We start from the raw sequence: 23,416 nt of genomic DNA on the forward strand, positions 1-23,416 counted from the left end.
CGGGCCGGCTGGGCCCGCCCGCTAACCATTGCTCCTAAGTGATTCCTATAGGAAATCGGGCAGTATAGGCGACACATAGCTATCCTCAACCTTCTGCCTACCCGTTCATCTTCTTCCCCAACCTCCCCACAGACCACCTGCGGAACTGCTAGCCACATCTGCCCACGGGCGATGGCGCTCCCGTGCCAGCAGTGCCGCCCCGCTCTCCCCTCACCGTCGCCCACTGCCCTGTTGGTGGTGCTGCTGACATCGCTCTAGAACGGCTAGCGAGTAGATTTTTCCAGCAAAGAAGATGAACGGCGGGCGAGTAGAAAATGTTACGGTTTATGCAAAAAAAAGTGTTCAAAACATGTATTTTCAAAAAAAAACATCACGTACTTGAAAAAGGTTAGTGTACTTGGAAAATGTCCCAAGTATGTATCGGAAAAATGTTTTACACCGCTCTAGAAATATACGTTATGTAAACAAAAAGTAGACATGTGCTAAAAAATAAAACCTTTAAGAAAATGACAAAGAAACAAAGCAAAACAGAAGAACCCGGCAAAGGAAATACCAAAGTGTAGTGAAGAAAGAAAGAAAACCTGAAAATAAAACACGAGAAAAGAAAGAAAACCAAAGAAAATGATGAAAAGGGGAAAACCAGTGAAAAATGGTGAACAAAAAAAGAAAATGAAAAAGGAAAGAAAAACAAAGAAAACCGGAGCGATTGCCACGAGCGGCTATGAGCAACCACGCCAAATGGGCCGGCTGGGCCGACCCGCTAGTCCTTGCTCATAAGCGATTCCTATAGGAAATCGAACAGTATAAGCGACACATAGCTATCTTCAACCTTCTGCCTTCCCGTTCATCTTCTTCCCCAACCTCCCCACAAACCATCTGTCAAACCGCTAGCCACATCTGCTCATGGTCGGTGGCGCTCCCGCGCCAGCAACACCGGCCCGCTCTCCCCTCACCGTCGCCCACTGCCGTATTGGTGCCGCTGCCTGACATCCCTCTAGAACGGCGAGCGAGTATGAGCGAGTAGATTTTTCCGGCGAGCCCCGCCCCGCCCTCCCAACACACACACGGGTCGTCAAGTTTCTTCCTCGCCTGGCCAAGGTCTTGTTAGCGTCTCGATACCTCTCTTCGATCGCCCTGGCACCGTCGGCGGCTTCGGTGTTGCACATTGTCGCTTGCTTCCTTCTTAACCGAATCGACTGACCAAACTTAAAATTCAGTGAATTGACCTCAAGCTAAACAGGTTTTGTAAACCGATGAAGATTACCATCGAAGAAAGCAATTGACTATGCTAATTAAGGTATGTTTCAAAAAGAAATTAAGGTAGCTGCAACAACAACAACAAAAAAAAACAGAGCTGTTTCAGTACTGTTGTCACGATCGAGGCAAACGCAATGGCACTACTGTACTATATATTTCCCCTCCCCGATTAATCAACACGTTCTTTCTTCACCATTGCTCATGCGTGCGTGCATGCCTCTCTCCGTCAGCAGTGACACGCTTGTGCTCCATCAAAGGCCACTGCCAGCTGCTTGCCGAAACCAGCCGGTACGGTGGCGACAGTGAGGCGCACGCCGGCTGTGCCACCCTTACCAGCCGGATCGGAGCTCATAAACCCCTTCCCAAACAGCACGCCACGGCTCACAGCACACTGATTTCGCCTCTGTTTCTCCAACCCTGGGATCTCCAGGGTTCTATAAAGCCAGCTCCACCTCCACACCGCGTATCAATCCAGGACCTTGTTTCTCTCTCCCTCCCTCTCTCTGTCCAGACCCTTGCAGGCTTCACGATGGACCAGCAAAGCCTCCTGGAGCTGAAGAAGGCCGTCGCCACCGCCGTCGGTGCTACGGGGACGGAGGAGCAGGCGAGGGCGATCCTACGCGGGGTCAAGATGGCGCTGGAAGAGGCCGCCGCCATAGGGGAGTCCCCGCCGCTGCTGAGGTCGCTGGAGCGCTTCCTCGCGCAGAGGAGATCGGACCACACGTCCACCGCGCCGGCGCCAGGGCTAGCGGTGGGCGTCCCACCAGACGGCGGGGATTCCTCCATCTCCGCGGCATTGAAGGATCTGGCAATTAGCTAGGCCGGGCTAGCCGTTCCTTGAAGGAAAAGTTATTCCTGGAATTCGATGTCTATTTTCAGCTCATTTAATTTTTCCTTCTTCGAGTTTCGTTGTAGCTAGCGCAACTCTCGCTGTACTTTCCTTTTCTATCCTGGATCCGATGAAGATATCGATCTGGAAGTAGGTCAGACATTCTGCCATATTGTTGTTGCTCCAGTGCCTAATAAGTTTTGTGTGTGAATTGTGGCTCTCTAGATGTTAACCAGGAGTAAATGATTTCCTTTTTATTTCGATCGATGTATCCAGACGACTACGAGACTCTACCCAACTCCGTTATTCCAAATCTAACCAACAAATCATGATTTTTCTTCTCTTTTTTTGTTGAAAAAGGGGATCAATATGTCTGTTGAAATTTTGATACGCATGAGAGAGTTTGGCTTCTACCTGAATGACCGAGTTTGTTGAAAAATGGTATGCCAAAACTTGTTGGAGAAATAAATAAAAATAGATGTATGTAGAACGAAAATACGTCTAGATACATCCATTTCTCCAACAAGTATTTTCGAACGAAGGGAGTACGTTTTATCACTTTCCCTCGCACTTTAGTGGTGTATAGAAGTAAAAAGTGCCCACCAGGCATGCACCATCAAAGCCTATTAGCTAATCCACAATAGTGCAGATGTTCATATTGCTTCATGCTCTTTTTTTCTCTTGTATTTGAAATTTCAGTCCGTCATCTTGACCAAATCTCAATGCAACTTGTCCCATATTTGCATTTAGGGTAAATGACATGTAGAGCATGAAATTCTCTTCTATTTTCCCGAAGCGACTCCCTGAAAGCTCAATTTTTTTTATGAAAGTTGGAGCTTGGAAGTTGAAATGCTTGAAGCTGAATTTCGATTTTTTTAAAAAAAATGGAAGTTCAAATTTCAAATATTCCAGAAATCCCGAAAAGTTTCAATTCTGAAAGATGATGCACGGTTCTCAGAATGCCGATACTAAAAATTCTGAAAGTGCTAAAACGGAAAGTTTGCAAAAATGGAAAGTAATGAAATGACTACCATTTTTTGCCTTGTCCGAACTAAGTGTGGGTTGGCGTACCACATGTGTCTGTTGTTAGCCACACCCTTTTATCACCCCCCCTCCCCATGTGCCTAGCTATTTCATGACCACATGTTCAAATGTTCAAAAGGATTTATGCTCTTCTTGTTTTCTCATGTTTGAATTATGAATACGTATGTAATATCAAATCTCAGTGCACCATGTGCAATATATGTTTTCAGGGAAAATAATGTGTTTAGTACGAATTACAAGTGCTGACTGTAGCATGTACACACTAGTGTGATTTTGTGTAGTTCGAGCTACGTGGTACCCCTTATCTTAGCCATCCATTTCTGCATCGTGATCCGTGCAGACACATTGTCATTTTTGTTTCTCTCAAACGAAATAACGTTAAACTTCAAACTTTGCAGGACAACAAAACATTCTAATTACTATCTGGGAAAAAACTTTCATATTTTACATGCATTTTAAATGCTAAAAAATATTTTTTAATGAAAAAAATCCTCATTTTGTATATTTATGTCGATCCAAAAAATCTGAAAGTTTTTTCACACATTGAAGTTGTAAAGTTTGTTTGATCTGCAAAGTTTGAAGTCTATATGTTCTTTCATTTGAGAGAAACAAAAAAGATAAATCTTCTTGTTGTAAGCTAGTTGGAGAGTACGGATCTCAAAGCAATGTTGAAGGGCTGAAAATAAGAGGTTCTATGTAGCTCGACCTACAGAGGAACTTTGTGTGTACACAAGCACAACAGTTCAAAGTGCTTCATGCTTGTTTTCTTTTCTTAGCATGTGTTGCTCGTGCATGTGCTATCTAGTTTGGCTTGAGATGCTCTTAAACCTTAAAACTTTTACGGATGGCTAAGTGATGACTACTTTGGCTGGCTAAGCTTGGCCTTTTACGGGATCTGCTTGAGATGCTCTTAAACCTTAAATTTTTTCTTAGGATGTATTGCTCATGCATGTGATATCTAGTTTTAATTCGGCCAAGCTTAGCCAGCAAAGTAGTCATCACTTGTCTTGTTTTCCCTGATTAAGCTCACGCTTCTTGCCAGGACTGGCGGGTAGGCCCAAGGTGCCAGCGATGTCGTTATACATGCGCAATAGTGTCAGGACCCCGATTCCAAGTCACATCGATCTAGCCGGTAACACCTCATATCACTTTGCGGCCTCACGCACGGTATCCCACGGGTGTCGCCTTACCATGGCCCGGGACCGTTTGCGCCTTTTGGCTCACGTATATGATAGTGTCGCTAGCATCCATATGACAGAGAACCCGGGCCGACATGGCTAGTTGTGAACCCAAAGCGGCACAGACCTATGGAGACAGGCATACATGAATCACATCGAACATGTCGGTCATCAGCGAGTGATTCCGGGCTGTAGCACTGGGCTAACAGGACTCCGGGGAACCCGGGCTGTAGCAGGCTAGGCAGGACTCCGGATATCACCACGTGACATTTCCCCGAAGGAACAGACATAGGAAAGAAGTGAAACACATGCCGGCCAGTCAAGTGTCCTGAGCAGTAGTGCTGGGCTAGCAGGACTCCGGTGAACCGGGTTGTAGCGGACTACTAAGGCTCGAGGAACACTAGACTACATTTCCCCATAAGAAGGGCTGCCAAGGATAAACAACTAGATTGTCGGATCCCACTCATACCAAGCATTTCAATCATACACACAATATGCCCGATATGAGTACATACAACATGGCATCACAACAAAACTCTACAACTCAAGTACTTTATTTAAAAGCTCCAGAGAGCCATACATAACATGTTCATACAGATAGGGGTCACCTGACCTGACACTCAAGTCATACAATCATACAAGCACATGCGGAAGCAACTAGTCTGAGTACAGACTCTAGAAAGAATAAGGCTTCTCGAAGCCTGTCTATCTACATAGGGCCCTCCATGGCCAGGATCACCACCTGGGTGTCTAGTCACTCGTCGATGTCAAGGTCTACGTAGAACCCATCGGAGGGGGCGGTGTTGTCGTCTGAAAACAGTAATTAAGCAAACATGAGTACAAAGGTACTCAGCAAGTCTTACATCAGAACCTACTATACATGCTTATTCTCAAGAAGGTGGTGGGGTTAATGCAGCAAGCCAGCTTTGACTCTTGGCTAAGCTATCCTACGGAACTTCACCAGTAAAATAGTTTTCGCACACGAGTCCACTACTCACCAACACAATACTCCACCGGGGATCCTCCCTCGTCATCCTACGAGAGGGTCATCCTCGGTACTCACACTTATCTTGAGTCTTTTATTAGTACCCATTAACTTGTCTATGAACTGTATAGGCAACCAAGTAGTCCTTTACCGCGGACGCGGCTATTCGAATAGTTTTATACCCTGCAGGGGTGTACTTCTTCATACACGCTTTCACCACTTACCGCCGTTTACACGACATGTACTCGGCAACCTTCAAGCGGAAGCCCAGCGAGGGTGTCGGCCACGGCCTACCTAAACACTTAAGTCTCTAGTCCAGGTTTATCGCCTATCCAGGTTCCATCCGCAGGGAATCCGGCCGAGGTTTCCACATACGGCCCCGAACGATGTGAACAGGGTTCCCGAGACACCAAACGGGTGACTCGGTACACCGTGCCACGGTGTATCTACCGCAACATAGCCCACCCCTAGGGTCAGCGCTATGCACGGCCGCCAACACATAACCTACAAGCACCAGAAACTATTTGCAACTCCTGGACAGAGTACTAGGGTGACTAAGAAGCCGAGAGGGTCCATTGGTTTCGGGCCCAATGTACGGTAGTAACTGCATCTTAAATCACACATACAGATCTCAGTTCTTAGGGACGGCCTCAATGAAACAACCCACCATGTACTCCTACATGGCCTCTCATCGATACCTTTACCAAAACATGTTCAACACATCCCTCACATTACTGGCATAAGCATTTCACTCTGGCCCATCACCCAGATGAACCAGACCTGACACAACTCTAAGCATAGGAGGCATAGCAAGGTAGGAATCACATACATGGCTCAATCAACTCCTACACATGCTAGTGGGTTTCATCTAGTTACTATGGCAATGATAGGTCATGCAGAGGATAAGGGTTCAACTACCGTAGCACACAGCAGTTTGAATCGCGTTGTCTTAATGCAGTAAACAAGAGCAGAAGCGAGAACATGGGTTGTATCTGAATGATCAATGGTTGCTTGCCTGAAGGAGTGGTAGTGGGATACTGCCCTTCAGTTGGATACTCGTGAATATCCTCGGAGGCAGAACCTACCACGAAGAACACATCAGAACACAATCAACACATGACGATATGCAACAATATGATGCATGCTATGACATGGAAATATGAATGTGTCTTGGCCTAATGCAAGCTATAACAGAAAGGAATGAACTCATTTGAATCAAAGATTCAAATATTAGCTCATTAAACATGGCCTTAATAGTGCATTTCCTTATTCTGCTTAAATAGCAAGGTAAACTTGTTTTGTCATGCATGAAACCATTACAGATGGATAGATTGAATTTTTCTGATCATTTTTCATATATAAATCTTTGCATTTGGAGCTATGGTTGATTTTCTATGATTTTTAGAAGTTTTAACTATTTTCTGGAAATTCCTGAATAAAATAAATCCAGAAAATGCATTTCTGCGTCAGCATTGTGTCATGCTGACCTCAGCAGGTCAAAGGCGCCAGCCCAGGTCAAACCTGACGGGTGGGCCCCTTCTGTCAGCCTCTCAGCTAATTAACAGGATTAGATTAACACTAATTAGCTGTCAGTGGGGCCTGGGCCCACATGTCAGTGACTGATTTAATTAAAATTAATTAAAACTAATCCTAAATTAGTTAGCAGACCGGCCCCACCTGTCATAGACTCAGGGGGGTCTACCTGGGCCCACCCAGGAGTCAAACTGGGTCAAACTCGCCGGCGACTCGACGCCGGCGAGGCCCGAGACGGTGGCGCAGCTCGGAAATCGCCCACAGGGCACGGGCGAGGCCGTTCTTGGGCTCATTGGAGAGCTCTTGCAGTCGCGCATCTAGTGGTGGTAGAGGCCGGGCCTACGGTGGCCGGAGACGACGACGGCGAGCTCCAAGGCGGTGGCCGGAGTTCGGCCATGTGCGGGGAGTGGGCTGCGGCGTGCAAACACGGAAACTGAAGCGCTAGCGAGGCACTAGCGATGCGGCAAGCACGTTGCATAGCACGGGATGACCAAATGGTCGCCGGAGCGATGCTGGCGACGAGCTCGAGCGGAGACAAGCTTCGGCCATGGTGGAACTATGGTCTAGAGGGTGCAAATGCGCGGGAAAGAAGAGGGGGAAGGCGGTGAAGCTCACAGGGAGGTCGATGAGCAGCTTAGTGGGCTCGGGGGCGACCGGAGCGAGGAAAATCGATGAACGGCGTCCGGCGGGTACCGAGGTTGAAGACGGCGCGATAGCGGCGTTGCAGGGCCCCCGGCGAAGCGTGGCTCAGTAGGGAGGGCGAGGGCGTCGTGGCGGAGCGATTTGGCTTGTCGGAGGGGCGAGGGGGTGGCTCTGGCGTCATCTACGGCGAACGGCGGCGAGGAACGCGCTCGGGCATCGTGGGAGAGAGTGAGGGAGACGAGGGGGAAAGTGAGCGAGGATGAGAGGAGGACGTGGGGGTCGCGTGGCACCCCTAGGCGTCTCCAGGCGTCGGCGTAAGCAGGAGGTGGCCGGCGTGTGGCCGCGGGCGCCGGCCACGCGCTCCGCGTCCTTCTGGCGCGAGGAGGACGACGACTGGCAGGGCCAGTCGGCTGGGCCAAGCCAGGTGGGCTGGCCAGCACAGGTAAGGCCCAGGTGGGCTTCCCTCTCTCTTTTTTTTATTTGTTTCTGTTTTTCTATTTAACTGCAACTGTTGGGCATTATTGAAAATACTAAAACGTTTCCAAAAATCCTGAAAATAATTGTGGGCTCTGTTTAGAATATTTCCAACAGCAAACATTTATTTCTAGAATTATTTGAGCATTTAATTTATTTTATAGCATTTAAATACCGAAATTCAAATACTTATGATTTAATTCAATGACCTTCTGTTGACCTAGAAAATTGTGCACCAATTTTGCCAGAGGTTTTAACCCAAGACAAAGAGGGTGAACTTTTTAGAAGGGCATTTCAGGTTCATTGAAAATAATTTTAGTAAACCATAGTTGTTTCCAGGGGAGGGGGGGTGTTGGGGGTTTCTGCCTTCCCCATTTCAAATTTAAGAGAAATTTAAACATGATGCACACTCTAATGCTTGAACTAGCTAGAGTGTGACAAATAGCTTTACGTGACTGAGTAAATCATGCCCCACAATGAAAAATAATGTTTGTGGCACCGTAGGTGCCTCTCACATGAGTGCAGAAGCACTGCCTATATCGCTATACGCATTTCACATGTGTGCCGAAGAGAAGAAAACATCACCTTCTCCGACGGTACAATCATACTACAACGTTATCAGGGAGAGAGCAGGCCGGTCGCCCCACCCACATTCGGTAACTTCTAATCCTACATGTGTGTTGATCGCATTCCTAGCTCCTACTCCATCCGTTACGAATTACTTGTCGCCGGTATGGATGTATCTATATGTATTTTAGTTCTAGATACATCCATTTCTCCGACGAGTAATTTGGAACGGAGGGAGTACAATTCAGCATACATACTCACATTGCAAGTGACCAATCTTGCTTGCTTGTTGTTCATCGCAAGCAAAGCTTCAAATAAGATCAAGCCATCCCTCATGGAGCTAAGCATAGGAGCCACTCTCCTCGATAACCCTTGACCCCCTTTGATCATTTGTTATGGAAATCATGAATGCTAACATTCAAGACAAGACACTCCTGTTGTCGGACCCAAAACCTCAGTGGAGGACAATCTTTCTTGAATCTTAATTAGCATGCAAGTACTCCTCCGTCCTGAAAATGGATAGAAATTGATATATCTAGAACTAAAAATACGTCTAGATAAATCCATTTTCGTGACAAGTAATTCGGGACGGATGGGATATATACTGAACATATACTTATCCTATATGAATTTTCATTGATGACAACACGAATGGAAAGTAATTCTAAAGAGATTTTAGTCTAAACATATCCAAAGCCGGTTGATAAGTTTCCAAAAAAACAATTGATCAAGAGTGTGTTTCCTGCCTATTCTGTATGCCTATAATGTATCAGGACATTCTTTCACACCAATGGTTCAATATTTAGATGGAATACTAGTACACACTAAGATAAGGCGTCAATAAATCTTTACCTTTTTCATTCCCCATTCTAAATAGATTGACACATGAAACATACCAGTATATATATGCCCACATATTCATCCAAAGATTCATCGAGCAAACAAGCAAACACTCCAGCCTACCATTGCACCCATCCCACAACTTTGTCAACTCTTCTCTTTGACATGGAGAATGTTGTGGTGTTGATTGTTGGCGCTGGGCCAGCAGGCCTTGCAACAGCAGCATGCCTTAGCCAATTCTCAATTCCCTATGTCATTGTCGACCGTGAAAGTTGCAGCACGTCGCTTTGGCGCAACCGCGCCTACGATCGCCTCAAGCTACATCTTGCAAAGGAGTTCTGTGAGTTGCCACACATGTCATACCCACTAGATGCGCCAACATACATACCAAAAACCTTGTTTGTGAAGTACTTGGATGACTATGTTGAGTGTTTCAATATTCAACCCAAGTATCTCACTAGTGTGGAGTCATCCACATTTGACAATGACGAAAAATGTTGGTCCATCGTGGCACATGACATGGCAAAGAGCACAATAGTCAGGTTCACAACAAAGTTTCTTGTCGCGGCAAGTGGTGAGAATAGTGTAGAGAATATTCCAATGATCCCCGGACTGCAAAGTTTTCCAGGTGATGTCATCCACTCTCAAGCTACAAGTCAGGCAAGAGCTACTCTGGCATGAATGTATTGGTCGTTGGATCTGGCAACTCTGGAATGGAAATTGCTTATGACCTTGCAGCCCATGGTGCCAATACTTCAATCGTTATACGAAGCCCGGTATGTACATGCACTATATATTATTTTTTGACCTAGAAACACTAGGGGATCCCCCACCCCCACCCTATGAGCACTATATATTTTCAGTGGGTACATGGTAATTTCTTATTATAGTCACCACTAGAAGGATGCAATTTTCCAGAGTTATTACTAGAAAGTATTTCATGGTATAGAGCGATAGACTGTTTTATAACATGCACAAACAACTAAACAATTAGACGAACTACACCAAAAAAATAACTCTTGAAAGAAGATGATTCCACGAAATTTTATTTTATGATGCAGGCTTCAAAAGAGATGTGACATGTTTTGTGGTTGCAGATTCATGTAATGACAAAGGAATTAATCCGGTTGGGGATGACACTTGCTCGCCGTCTTCCATTGAATCTAGTGGATAACCTCCTTGTGATGGCAGCAAATTTAATATTTGGAGACCTATCGAGGTATGGCATCAGAAGGCCAAAAATGGGTCCAATGATCCTCAAGTCAGAAACCGGCCGATCCGCTGTTATTGATGTTGGCACTGTTGGGTTTCTCAAAAAAGGTATCATCAAAGTAAGTATATCCTTGACATGACATAAATTTCATAACAGATGTTGTCTTCATATGCCAAGTTCTCAATATTCTCTTCATCTCCTACAGGTACAGGGGAGCATTAGTAAGATCATGTGCGATATAGTTGAATTTCAGTGCAGTAAAAAGGAATCATTTGACGCGATTGTGTTTGCAACTGGATACAAAAGCACAGCAAATATATGGCTCAAGGTAACAACATCGATGTTTGAATATGTCTGAGTTTGTTTTCTTGGTGCAACAATTGTTAAATCTGCTAACAAGCTCTATGTTATTTTTTATCCCAGAATGGTGAGAACATGTTAAATGGCAATGGACTGCCCATCAAAGAATATCCGAATCACTGGAAAGGTGAAGATGGGCTCTATTGTGCTGGGTTAGGAAGGAGAGGATTGGCTAGTATTGCAGCAGATATCGCCAATGACATCAAATCAGTGATAGGCGCTATGTCCGGTTAAATTATCAAATCAGCGAATGCGTCTTCGATAACGCGATGCCTTCCATCACTGGACTCCTCAACAAGATCAGGGATGAGATCCAATGTTGGGCTAAGGCAGGGGCACAAGGCATGCAGATTGTTCTGCACCAATCCTGGGATGTCCACTCAGTTGTATGATGTACTGTAAAACTAACCTCCTAGGAGGACTGTAACTTTTTCCCATCCTTTCAATGCAATGAAACGCGAAACTCTTTTGCTTTTTCTTGATTTTTCAAAATTCACGCGGGTGTATAGTCACAAAGACTCAGAAGCATTACTGTTTAACTACACAGCTTCGATCATTTGTGAACATTTTTACAAATTTGGAAATATTTTTAAAATTTGTTAACCTTTTTTCTATTTACAAACATTTTTTTAAAATTGTGTACATTTTTATATTGTGAACAATTTGTAAGCATTTTCTTTTGAATCAATAAACTCTATTGTAATTGGCAAACTGTTTTTCAAATTTTAGTACATTTTTTAAATGCATAAACATTTTTTGAATTAGAAAATATTTTATTCAGTCTCTTTAATAATTTTTATAACAAGGAATTTTTTCAAATTCATGGACTTTTTTAGTTTTGAACATTTTTTTCAAATTGCGCACATTTTTTGAATATGCAAACATTTTTAGAAAAGTCCGGAGCATATTTTGAATTCACAAACATTTGATGTTTCTTGAACATTTTATTTTAAAATTCTCAGTTTTTTAACTTTCAAAAGTTTTTTGAAGTTCCAAATTATTTAGAGTAGAAAAAAACAAAAATGGAAAAGAAAAGAAATTAGAAAAATAGGCGCCCGCACATGGGCCGGCCCAAACGGGCGCACCGTGTATTCTCCAGCGTGCATATTGCAGTATAGTAGGTCCCTGTGCTTGGGCCGGCCCAGGCGGGGCATACTCTTCAAAACAGTTTTTTGTCACTTATAGGTGGCATTGGTGGTAATATTTTGCAACTTTGAGTGCAATTTTAATGACGTACCGCCAGAAGTAATAGTCTCTTTATTATTAGGAAAAGATATGTGATCTAGATGGAAATGTATTGCAACATGTGACTATCCTTAGCTTTATCCAGGTGTTGGATGAGGCCGCCGCCAGGGGAGGGGCAATCCCCATCGCTCTTGAGGTTGCTGGAGCGGTTACTCATATAGAGGTCATATTAGACCTCGACTACAATGGCAGGGATGGATATTCGATGCGATAGTGAGGATTCCAGAACATCCTCAGCCATGCAAGATCTCGTAATTATCTATAAGAAAATGTTTTATCCTAGATTTAATTAAGCTTCTTTTCCTTTCGCCTAATTTCCTTGAACCACAACACAGAATTCTTGTACTTGTTTTATCTACCATGGACGATGGATCCGATTAACTCAAAGAAATCCAATTTTCTATTGAGTACGTTGAGAGTTGGTTGGTTTGGGACCCTTCGGTCTAGTATAATTAGATGCTTGAATTACAAATGGGTTATCTTTTATGGCAGGAAAACCTATATGTGTATTGATGTCATGGAAGTGTACATGGTTAGTTGACAAACAAAATTCACAGGAAATATTGTTAGTCAGTTTATATTTGAACCCAAAAGAGCGAAAGGAAGACAACTACTAGCCTCACAACTATGCTGCCATGTACGCGAAAACTAACAGTTATTATAAAGACCGGGGCCTTTTACAGGATTTGCTAGAGATGCTCTTAAACCTTGAAACTTTTTTTATCATGTACTTCTCACGCATGTGCTATCTAGTTTCAATTTGGCCAAGTTTAGCCAGCCAAAGTAGTCATCACTTGTCTTGTTTTCCATGTTTAAGCTCACGCTTCTTGCGATATCGTTATACATGCGCAATAGCTTTATCTAATTGGGGAAATTGTGCCCACAACAAAAAATAATGTGTGTGGCACCGTAGGTGCCTCTCACACGAGGGCAAAACACTGCCTATTCGTGTTTCACATGTGTGCTGAACAGAAGAAAACGTCACCTTCTACAGCGCTAGAACCATACTCCAGCGTTAGGGAGAGAGCAGCCGGTCGCCCCACCCACATTCGGTAACTTCCAATCCTACATGCATGTTCATCGCATTCGGCATTCCTAGTTCCTATCACTCAGCATACATACTCACATTGCAAGTGACCATTCTTGCTTGGTTGTTGCTCCTCGCAAGCAACGTTTCAAATAAGATCAAGCCATTCCTCATGGAACTAAGTAGAGGAGACGCTCTCCTCGATAACCCTTCTCGAAATAGGATTTCGCCCCGCTTTATAGATAAAAGCATAGTTCCATACAACGGTCAAGCAAATCGCAAGGTATAAACCAACGACTGGGGCCACAACACATCAATGCCCAAGAAAACATAAAATAAATATGGAGAGAGGCCACCTAGTGGAAGTCGCGAGGCAACACTATGGTGCAGAAAGTCGATGCGCTGTATCCAAAAGCGCATCCAGCATGTGTCTGAGGCGGGTACGGTCACGCTGCCTCGAGAGCGGGTGCCAGTGCTGCATAAAAGCAATGAATTTGAAGGAGTCAGATGCCTTTGCCGGGAAGACCTTCTCAATCACCATCTTATTACGAGTCGTCCAAAGTGTCCATGTCATTGCCGCAAAGACTAGCCAGAAAAGGCGGTGATGTTGCGGCGGGTGGGTAGCTCTATGTTGAAGGAAGTCCGCAAGGTCCAGGGCCTCCCATTCAGGTCCTTGTGCCTCATAAACGAACGTCCACATCACCCATGGATCCCCCTTGATCATTTGTTATGGAAGTCATTTTTATGGAAAAGGAGGATATACCCCCGGCCTCTGCATCTGGACGATGCATGCAGCCATATTATTAGTTATTCACAAAGACCATACAAGGTGATACATCAATGCTTGAAGCCGCCATCTTGGCAATGATGTTGCTACTCCTACCCCCTTGATGAAGGTGTGCCGACTATCCGGGCCTAATACCAAACAGACATCACACCAAAGCCTAACATCTAAAGCTGGGTGTCCCATCCAAGCCACTACCTGGATTGGGTCACACACCGGTCCGGCACACTCCCAGTGTGCACCGCACGCTGCAAGGGCCGTCACCTCCGTCTTCCATCGGTCCATCCTCAGAGCAGAACTGATGCACCAACCTTGCCAGGCCTCTCTGTCGTCAACACCACCATGATGCTAGACAGCTTCCTCCTCCTGCGCGAGTCCATCTCCGTGCATCAGACGCCGAGTCTCCACTGCGTCATGCCGCCGAGATCCACCGTCGATGATACGGTTGATGCTACACCACTCCACCTACATGCCATCTCGCGTCGACTCCGAACTACCAGCAACTCCACCACCTTGAGCAGTCCCCGGCCGACGCCTTCAGAAAGGAACACGACACCAAAGTGCCATCGTCGCCCATACAAAGGAACAGAGGCTTTTGCCTGCGCTCATGGCAGAGGTGGGCGGCTGAGGGAGTCTTGGATTAGGGGGTCTCCGGACAGCCGGACTATCTCCATTGGCCGGACTGTTAGACTATGAAGATACAAGATTGAAGACTTCGTCTCGTGTCCGGGCGGGACTCTACTTGGCATGGAAGGCAATCTAGGCAATATGTATATGGATACCTCCTCCTTTGTAACCGACCTTGTGTAACCCTAACCCTCTCCGGTGTCTATATAAACCGAAGGGTTTTAGTCCGTAGGACAACGATCACAACATACAATCATACCATAGGCTAGCTTCTAGGGTTTAGCCTCTCTGATCTCGTGGTAGATCTACTCTTGTAACACCCATATCTTCAATATTAATCAAGCAGGACGTAGGGTTTTACCTCCATCAAGAGGGCCCGAACCTGGGTAAAACTTCGTGTCCCTTGCCTCCTGTTACCATTCGGCCTAGACGCACAGTTCGGGACCCCCTACCCGAGATCCGCTGGTTTTGACACCGACATTGGTGCTTTCATTGAGAGTTCCTCTGTGTCGTCGCCATTAGGCTTGATGGCTCCTGCTATCATCGATAGCGATGCAGTCCAGGGTGAGATTTTTCTCCCCGGACAGATCTTCGTACTCGGCGGCTTTGCACTACGGGCTAATTCGCTTGGCCATCTGGAGCAGATTGAAAGCTACGCCCCTGGCCATCAGGTCAGATTTGGAAGTTTGAATTACACGGCCAACATCCATGGGGACTTGATCTTCGACGGATTCGAGCCACAGCCGGGCACGCCGCACTGTCGTGATTGTATGACCTAGCTCTGCCACCGGACGGAACCCAGAAGCCGCGCCCGCATTAGCTCCGACCCTTAGCTCGGAGCCAACTGCGCCAATCAAGGACGGGTGGCTAGACACCGCCTCAGGGGCTGCAGTCTCGACGGCGATCGAGCCAAACACCAGCTTAATCCTCCGCACGGCCCGTGACTCCAAGGTGCCAGACTCTCTTTCGGACCCCGAACCGTCCGCGCCCCTGCCAATCGAATCCGATTGGGCGCCGATCATGGAATTCACCGCCGCGGATATCTTTCAGCACTCGCCCTTTGGCAACATCCTGAAATCACTAAAGTCTCTCTCTTTGTCAGGGGAGCCCTAACCGGATTATGGCCAACAGGATTGGGATGCGGACGACGAAGAAATTCGACGCCCACCCACCACCCACTTTGTAGCCACTGTCGATGATTTAACCGACATGCTCGACTTCGACTCCGAAGACATCGATCATATGGACGACGATATAGGAGACAAACATGAACCAGCACCTATAGGGCACTGCAAAGCCACCTCGTCGTATGACATATACATGGTGGATACACCCAATGAAGGCAACGACGACGAGATAGCGGAGGATGACCCCTCCAAGAAGCAACCCAAGCACCGACGTCAGCGGCGCCGCTCTAAGTCCTGCCAAAGCAAAAGTGGTGACACCGACACAGGAGATAATAACACTCCGGATAGCACCGAAGACAACAACAATCCCCTGCAGCAAGATTTAGAGCAGGAGGATGAAGGAGCCAGCTGGTAGAGAGGAGGAGGATGACAATTACATGCCCCCCTATGAAGACGAGGCATGCCTCGGCGACGATGAATTCGCCGTACTAGAGGATCCCGTCGAACAAGAGCGCTTCAAGCGCAGGCTTATGGCCACGACAAATAGCCTGAAGAAAAAGCAGCAGTAGCTTCAAGCTGATCAAGACCTGCTAGCTGAAAAATGGATTGAAGTCCTCGCGGCCGAGGAATATAAACTCGACCGTCCCTCCAAGAGTTACCCAAGGCGCAGGTTACTACCCCGACTGGAGGAAGAAGCGTATGATACGGCTGATCGGCCACCCCGTGGCCGCGATAGAGAGGCATTCCAGCCAAAAGCTCAGCCTCTACCCCAACGCCATCCAAATAAAAAGGCATGGGGAGATATGCCAGACCCGCGAGACATATTGGAGGACAAAGCAAAGCATTCAAGATCGATCTACGGATCACGAGGGCACACCACTCTACGATACGGTAAACGTCATGCCGGATACAGTAAAAGCAAATCCGGCCGGGCCGAACACAGCGGGCAGGACCCATACGAGCTGCGTCGCGATATAGCCCAATACAGAGGCGCTGCACACCCCTTATGCTTCACAAACGAAGTAATGGAACATCAATTCCTAGAAGGTTTCAAACCTGTAAACATTGAATCATACGACGGCACAACAGATCCCGCAGTATGGATTGAGGACTTCCTCCTCCACATCCACATGGCCCGCGGTGATGACTTACATGCCATCAAATACCTCCCACTAAAACTCAAAGAACCAGTGTGGCATTGGCTTAATAGCCTGCCAGCGGACTCCATTAGCTGTTTGGAAGATCTGGAAGCCGCATTCCTTGACAACTTTCAGGGCACGTATGTGCGACCACCAGACGCCGATGACTTGAGCCACATAATTCAGCAGCCAGAAGAGTCGGCCAGGCAATTCTGGACTCGGTTCCTTACAAAGAAAAATCAAATCGTCGACTGCCCGGATGCGGAGGCCTTAGCGGCTTTCAAGCACAACATCCGAGACAAGTGGCTAGCCCGACACCTTGGTCAGGAAAAGCCGAAATATATGGTAGCCCTCACGACGCTCATGACCCGCTTTTGTGCGGGAGAAGACAGCTGGTTGGCTCGCAGTAACAACATATCAAGGAACCATGGTACCTCAGATACCAAGGACGGCAATAGCAGGTCACGTCGCAACAAGCATAAGCGCCGCATTAACGGCGAAAGTACTGAGGATACAACAGTCAATGCCGGATTCAGAGGCTCTAAACCCGGTCAGCGGAAAAAGCCATTCAAACAAAGTACGCCGGGTCCGTCCAGCTTGGACCGTATACTCGACCGCTCGTGTCAAATACACGGCACCCCAGACAAGCCAGCCAATCAAACCAGCAGGGATTGTTGGGTGTTCAAGCAGGCCGACAAGTTAATCGCCGAAAACAAGGACAAGGGGCCGCATAGCGATGACGAGGACGAACCCCGGCAGCCGCACACTGGAGGACAGAAGAGGTTTCCCCCGCAAGTGCGGACGGTGAACATGATATACGCAACCCACATCCCCAAGAGGGAGCGGAAGCGTGCGCTCAGGGATGTATATGCGCTGGAGCCAGTCGCCCCAAAGTTCAACCCTTGGTCCTCCTGTCCGATCACCTTCGATCGCAGGGACCACCCCATCCGTCACGACGGATTCGCCGCACTGGTCTTAGACCCAATCATCGACGGATTTCACCTCACTCGAGTCCTTATGGATGGCGGCAGCAGCCTCAACCGGCTTTATCAGGACACAGTGCGCAAAATGGGTATAGACCCCTCAAGGATCAAACCCACAAAGACGACCTTTAAAGGCGTCATTCCAGGCGTAGAGGCCCACTGCACAGGCTCAATTACACTGGAAGTGGTCTTCGGATCTCCGGATAACTTCCGAAGCAAAGAGTTAATCTTCGATATAGTCCCGTTCCGCAGTGGTTACCACGCGCTGCTCGGACGAACCACATTCGCTAGATTCAATGCGGTTCCACATTATGCATACCTCAAGCTCAAAGATGCCCGGACCCCACGGAGTTATTACAGTCAACGGAAACACATAGCGCTCTCTCCGAACAGAGGAGCACACAGCGGCCCTTGCAGCAGAAGCGCAAAGCAGCCTCTCAAGGCAATCTACCAGTTCGGCGTTTCAAAGCCCGGACACCTTCAAGCGCGCTCGGGGCAATCGGCAAACAGACCGCCTGGCGCGATCTGAGCTCGCGTAGCAATACAGCGGCCACCCCAATCCCAGCCCAACGGCGTTGTTCATGCCGCGCGTACATAATTACGCATTAAAAATACCATGGGCACAGGTGGGGAGAGGGGGGGCACAACCACAGCACGCCCCAAAACGCGGCCTAAATCGCACCAGGGGCTTCCCGTTTGGTTATTTTTATTTTGCTTTCAGGACTTCAATCTCTGGAAACACTGTCCGGCAGCTCTATTGCCGAACACATGATACAGCAACCAAGGAGGCCGACAACTACGGAATTCCCAGGTGGATTGCAGATTTCATATAATTCCTCATCTTGCCCTTGGAAGGGACATAGTCCTACTCTTTTGCTTATTACACTATCTGTATAACTCTGCTTTAATGCAATTCTTTAATATACAATGCATGACATTACGACTATTATCGCATTTTTGTTATATGTATACATATCTATGTGTTCATTAATGACGCCTAGCAACCATACACTCTGGTACGGCCAATGCACCAGGGGCTTACGTACTCACAATATGGTGTGAAAAGTCCGAACACTTTCACAAGTGCGTCGCCCCGAACTTATATCATTATATGCATCAGCTCCGAATCATGTCTTTGGTCAAATGTTAGGTTTGCCCGGCTCCTATGTTTTGGTACCTTACGTTCCGCTCTATCGGCTAAGGTAGCGCTAGGAGAACTACTGCGATTGTGCCCCGGTTCTGCCGGGCCGAGCACCTTAGTAGAGAAAGCTAAAACTGACTATCATGATGAGGCGAGAGACTGGTCGCTGTTCGGCGAGGTTTTTCGAGTCCCTAAAGACTTATGCCGCTTAGGGAGAACGGTCGGCTCCATCCGGCCTACAGGCATGTATCGCACCCCGAATTCGGCCTTCCGAATACCAGGGGCTTCGCCGAAATTTAAAATTATAGAATTCTATAGCTAAGTGAGAGTGATAAAGCATTATAAGTCCGGTTGCCTTCTTTGTTGTGCTGAGCACCTCCCTCGAAGGACCCAAACATGGGAACAAGAGTGCTCAGGTTTATCCCGAACACCCCAGCACTCGTGGTATGGGGGCAGAAGCCGAGGACTAGCCATCTCTCAGATTGGATAAACAGCCAAACAGACGGTAATATTTTAAATTCACACAAGCGTTGCATAGAGCATATGAAACAAGTTTTCATCACACAGGATATAAAACGAGCAAGTCTCATTCAAATATTACATTTTGTGAACACTCATCCGTGATAAGACAGGCGCCCGGCAGAACACCCTCGTAGTACATCTCGGGGTGGCGGTGCTCCTTGCCCTCCGGCGGCCCCTCCTTGATAAGCTTCACGGCGTCCATCTTGACCCACTGCGTTTTCACATGGGCAAAGGCCCGGTGTGCACCTTCAATGCAGACGGATCGCTTCACGACCTCCAGACGTGGGCAGGCATCCACAAGCCGCCTCACCAGGCCACAATCGGACTATGAATCCCTTCATGGCCTGATCGGCCGCCTTATGTAGCTCAGCCATCTGCTTCAGCTAGTCGCTCAATGGCACCGGATGTTCGGCCTCAGCATACTAAGACCAGAACAGCTTCTCCGTCGAGCTCCCATCCCCGGGCCAGTAGAATTGTGCGGCATCGGACACACTGCAGGGCAAATCTGTGAATGCTCCTGAAGAGCTCCGGATTCGGGTAAGTAATCGGTAATTCACCTTTACATGCTCGCTTTGCATATAGAAAGCCTTACCCACCGCTATCTTCTTCACCGTGTCGATCTCCTGAAGGGCCTTCTGGGCCTCGGCCTTAGCACTCTTCGCGCTCTCACGGGCCGCGGAAAGCTCAGACTCTCGCGTCTTCAAGTCAAGCTCCAACGCCTCGTGCTTCGTCACGAGAGCCTGGAGCTCTTGCTGCACCTCGCCCAACCGAGCCTCGTGCCTCTCTCGTTCTGTGCGCTCTTGGGCCGCCTTCTCTTCGGCCTGGGACAGCTTTTGCTTCAGGGTCGCCACCTCGGTCGTGGCCCCTGGCAAACATACAATGATCCTGTCATTTAGCAATCGCGTCCTTTTTCTCATCTATAGACGGGGTATTACTTACCCTTGTTCTCCTCGAGCTGCCTCTTAGCAAGGACGAGCTCTTTCTGGGACCCCTCGAGGGCCTCCTTCAGTATGGCGACCTCCGCCGTTAGTGCCGCGGACGCCAGCAGCGAAGCCTGCATATGCATATTGACATACTTATAATAGACTCCTACGATATTATTTGATCCTCTGTTCGGCTTTTCTCTGTGAACATCGAACAAAGCATCAGGGGCTACTGTCTATGTGGTAATATTTCTACTACATTTTAAAACACTTACCTCGAAGCCTGTTAGAAGGCTAGTACAGGCTTCAGTCAATCCGCTCTTGGCAGACTGAACCTTCTGGATCACCGCACTTATGATAGTGCGGTGCTCCTCCTCAAGGGAAGCGCTGCGAAGCGCTTCCAACATAGTGTCCGGCGCCTCTGGATGGACAGAGGTCACCGGCACAGGCGTCTCGCCCCCCACAGAAGGGGGCCGCCTACCCGAGCTCGGAGCCGTTGGAGGGTCCGGCGCGGTGTTCGGCTGAGGGCCGAACTCGGAGCTCGATGTAGGGTTTTACCTCAATCAAGAGGGCCCGAACCTGGGTAAAACTTCATGTCTCTTGCCTCCTGTTACCATCTGGCCTAGACGCACAGTTCGGGACCCCCTACCCGAGATCCGCCGGTTTTGACACCGACAGCGGCCCAAAGCATCAGCGGAGGACAATCATATATTTAGACAAATAACTAATTTATCGGAAGATATCTGGCGTGGTAAACTGGTAATACACCACTTTTTATTTATATCAGTAGCCACTATAATATATTACTTCCGTCGCAAAATTCTTGTATTATATTTATCTTGATATAGATGTATCTAACACTCAAACGTGTCTAGATACAACTGTATCTAGACAAATCAAAGACGAATGATGTACTGTGTCACTCTAGAACCACACCTGTAAACTATCGTATCGCCTCTCTCTGGCGACACGAGGGGGTGACACCTTCCCACCCCCTCCTCTCCCTGACCAGCTGTCGCATGAGGAGCCCCCAGACGAAGCCCGGTCAGGCTCCACGGAGGGTACCGACAGGGCATCTCTGTGGGAGGTTCCTGTGTGGATCTGGCGCGATCGTGTGGATGTGTTGGATCTGTCCACGGCGACGCGTGTTAGCCTCGGTGTCGGTGTCAAAACCGGCGGATCTCGGGTAGGGGGTCCCAAACTATGCGTCTAAGGTGGATGGTAACAGGAGGTAGGGGACACGATGTTTTACCCAGGTTCGGGCCCTCTTGATGGAGGTAAAACCCTACGTCTTGCTTGATTTATTCTTGATGATATGGGTATTACAAGAGTTGATCTACCACGAGATCGGAGAGGCTAAACCCTAGAAGCTAGCCTATGGTATGATTGTTGTTGTCCTACGGACTAAAACCCTCCAGTTTATATAGACACCGGAGGGGGCTAGGGTTACACAAGGTCGGTTACAAAGGAGGAGATATCCATATCCGTACTCCCTAGCTTGTCTTCCACGCCAATTAGAGTCCCATCCAGACACGAGATGAAGTCTTCAATCTTGTATCTTCATAGTCTAACAGTCCGGCAAAAGGATATAGTCCGGCTGTCCGGAGACCCCCTAATCCAGGACTCCCTCAGTAGCCCCTGAACCAGGCTTCAATGACGATGAGTCCGGCGCTCGGTATTGTCTTCGGCATTGCAAGGCGGGTTCCTCCTCCGAATACATCACGGAAGAATTTGAATGCAAGGATAGTGTCCGACCCTGCAAAATAAGTTCCACATACCACCGTAGAGAGAATAATATTTCCACAAATCTAATCTACTGACACGTTTTGGCAACATTACATTATGCCATGGCCCGGTAATTATTCGAACAGTTTCCTTTAACTAGCCCCGCACACAACGCGAGGCAGTTTCTTGACACGTCTTGTCAGAGCAGAGATCGTGTTCCCCTTATTACGGGATTCTCATCAATACGGGCGTGGGTAACCCAACCATGCCATCGATTACGGTGCTTGGGGGATAAGCGAGTTTTACCAGGCTAGTGGGGGCGCATAGTTTCGGCCGCCCTTATAAAGGGACAAGGTTTAACCTTTTTTCTACCCACGCCTTCTTCCTCCTTGCTCATCCACTCTGGCGCACTAGAGCTCCAATGCCCAAGCCCACATCCTTCCCCTCAACCTTCTCCAATCATGTCCGGAGCGGGAGGCAAATGGATGGCTTCCTCCGTTACGAAGGGACACATCAAGAAGCTGCGCGGAGCCGGATACTTGGCTGCGAATATAGCGCATCGGCTGCCTGCTGCGGGGCAGATCGTTCAACCTCATGAGAGGGTAGTTTTCCTCCACCACTTCCTCCGCGGACTGGGGTTTCCCCTCCATCCATTCGTCCGCGGTCTCATGTTCCACTACGGCTGGACTTCCATGATCTGGCCCCGAACTTCATCCTCAACATTTCGGCGTTCATCGTCGTGTGTGAGGCTTTCCTCCGCATCCGGCCCCACTTCGGCCTGTGGTTAAAGACCTTCAATATCAAGCCGAAGGTGGTGGGAGGCCAACAAGCGGAATGTGGTGGAGCCATGGTGGGCAAGATGCCCAATGTTACATGGCTTGAAGGCTCCTTCGTGGAGACCATAAAGGGGTGGCAATTGGCGTGGTTCTACATCACCGAGCCGCGCGACACCAACTGGTTGGTGGCCCCCGAGTTTCGATCCGGAATCCCCACGCGGCTCACCTCCTGGAAAGAGAAGGGCTTGTCCTGGTGTTCATCGGTGGAGCTGGATGGACTCCAGAAATGTATCCTGAACATGGCAAGCAAGAAGCTCAAGCTTGTCAACATAGTCCAGGTCATGCTCGTCCGCCGGATCCTCCCGTGCCAACAACGGGACTTCAACTTGTGGGAGTTCGACCCGGCCCAGCACCAGACTTTGAGCGAGCTCTTCGACACGATGCACAAGGACCTCTGGAAGGTGCTGTTCAAGGG

General features: G+C 47.9%; 1 protein-coding gene and 1 pseudogene across 1 annotated transcript; both read left to right on the plus strand.

The window, feature by feature from the left end:
• The first annotated feature begins 1,595 nt into the window (after positions 1-1,595).
• LOC147961154 (uncharacterized) lies at positions 1,596-2,316 on the plus strand. The gene has a single exon (XM_087537346.1). It carries the CDS (start codon positions 1,787-1,789, stop codon positions 2,075-2,077), a length of 291 nt encoding a protein of 96 aa, XP_087393472.1. The 5' UTR covers positions 1,596-1,786; the 3' UTR covers positions 2,078-2,316.
• Positions 2,317-9,514: 7,198 nt separating this feature from the next.
• LOC147961155 (putative indole-3-pyruvate monooxygenase YUCCA10) lies at positions 9,515-11,156 on the plus strand (annotated as a pseudogene).
• The last annotated feature ends 12,260 nt before the right edge of the window (positions 11,157-23,416 follow it).

Source organism: Triticum urartu, chromosome 7A, assembly GCF_056163025.1.
Source record: "Triticum urartu cultivar PI428250 chromosome 7A, HENAU_Tu73, whole genome shotgun sequence".
NCBI lineage: Eukaryota > Viridiplantae > Streptophyta > Magnoliopsida > Poales > Poaceae > Triticum > Triticum urartu.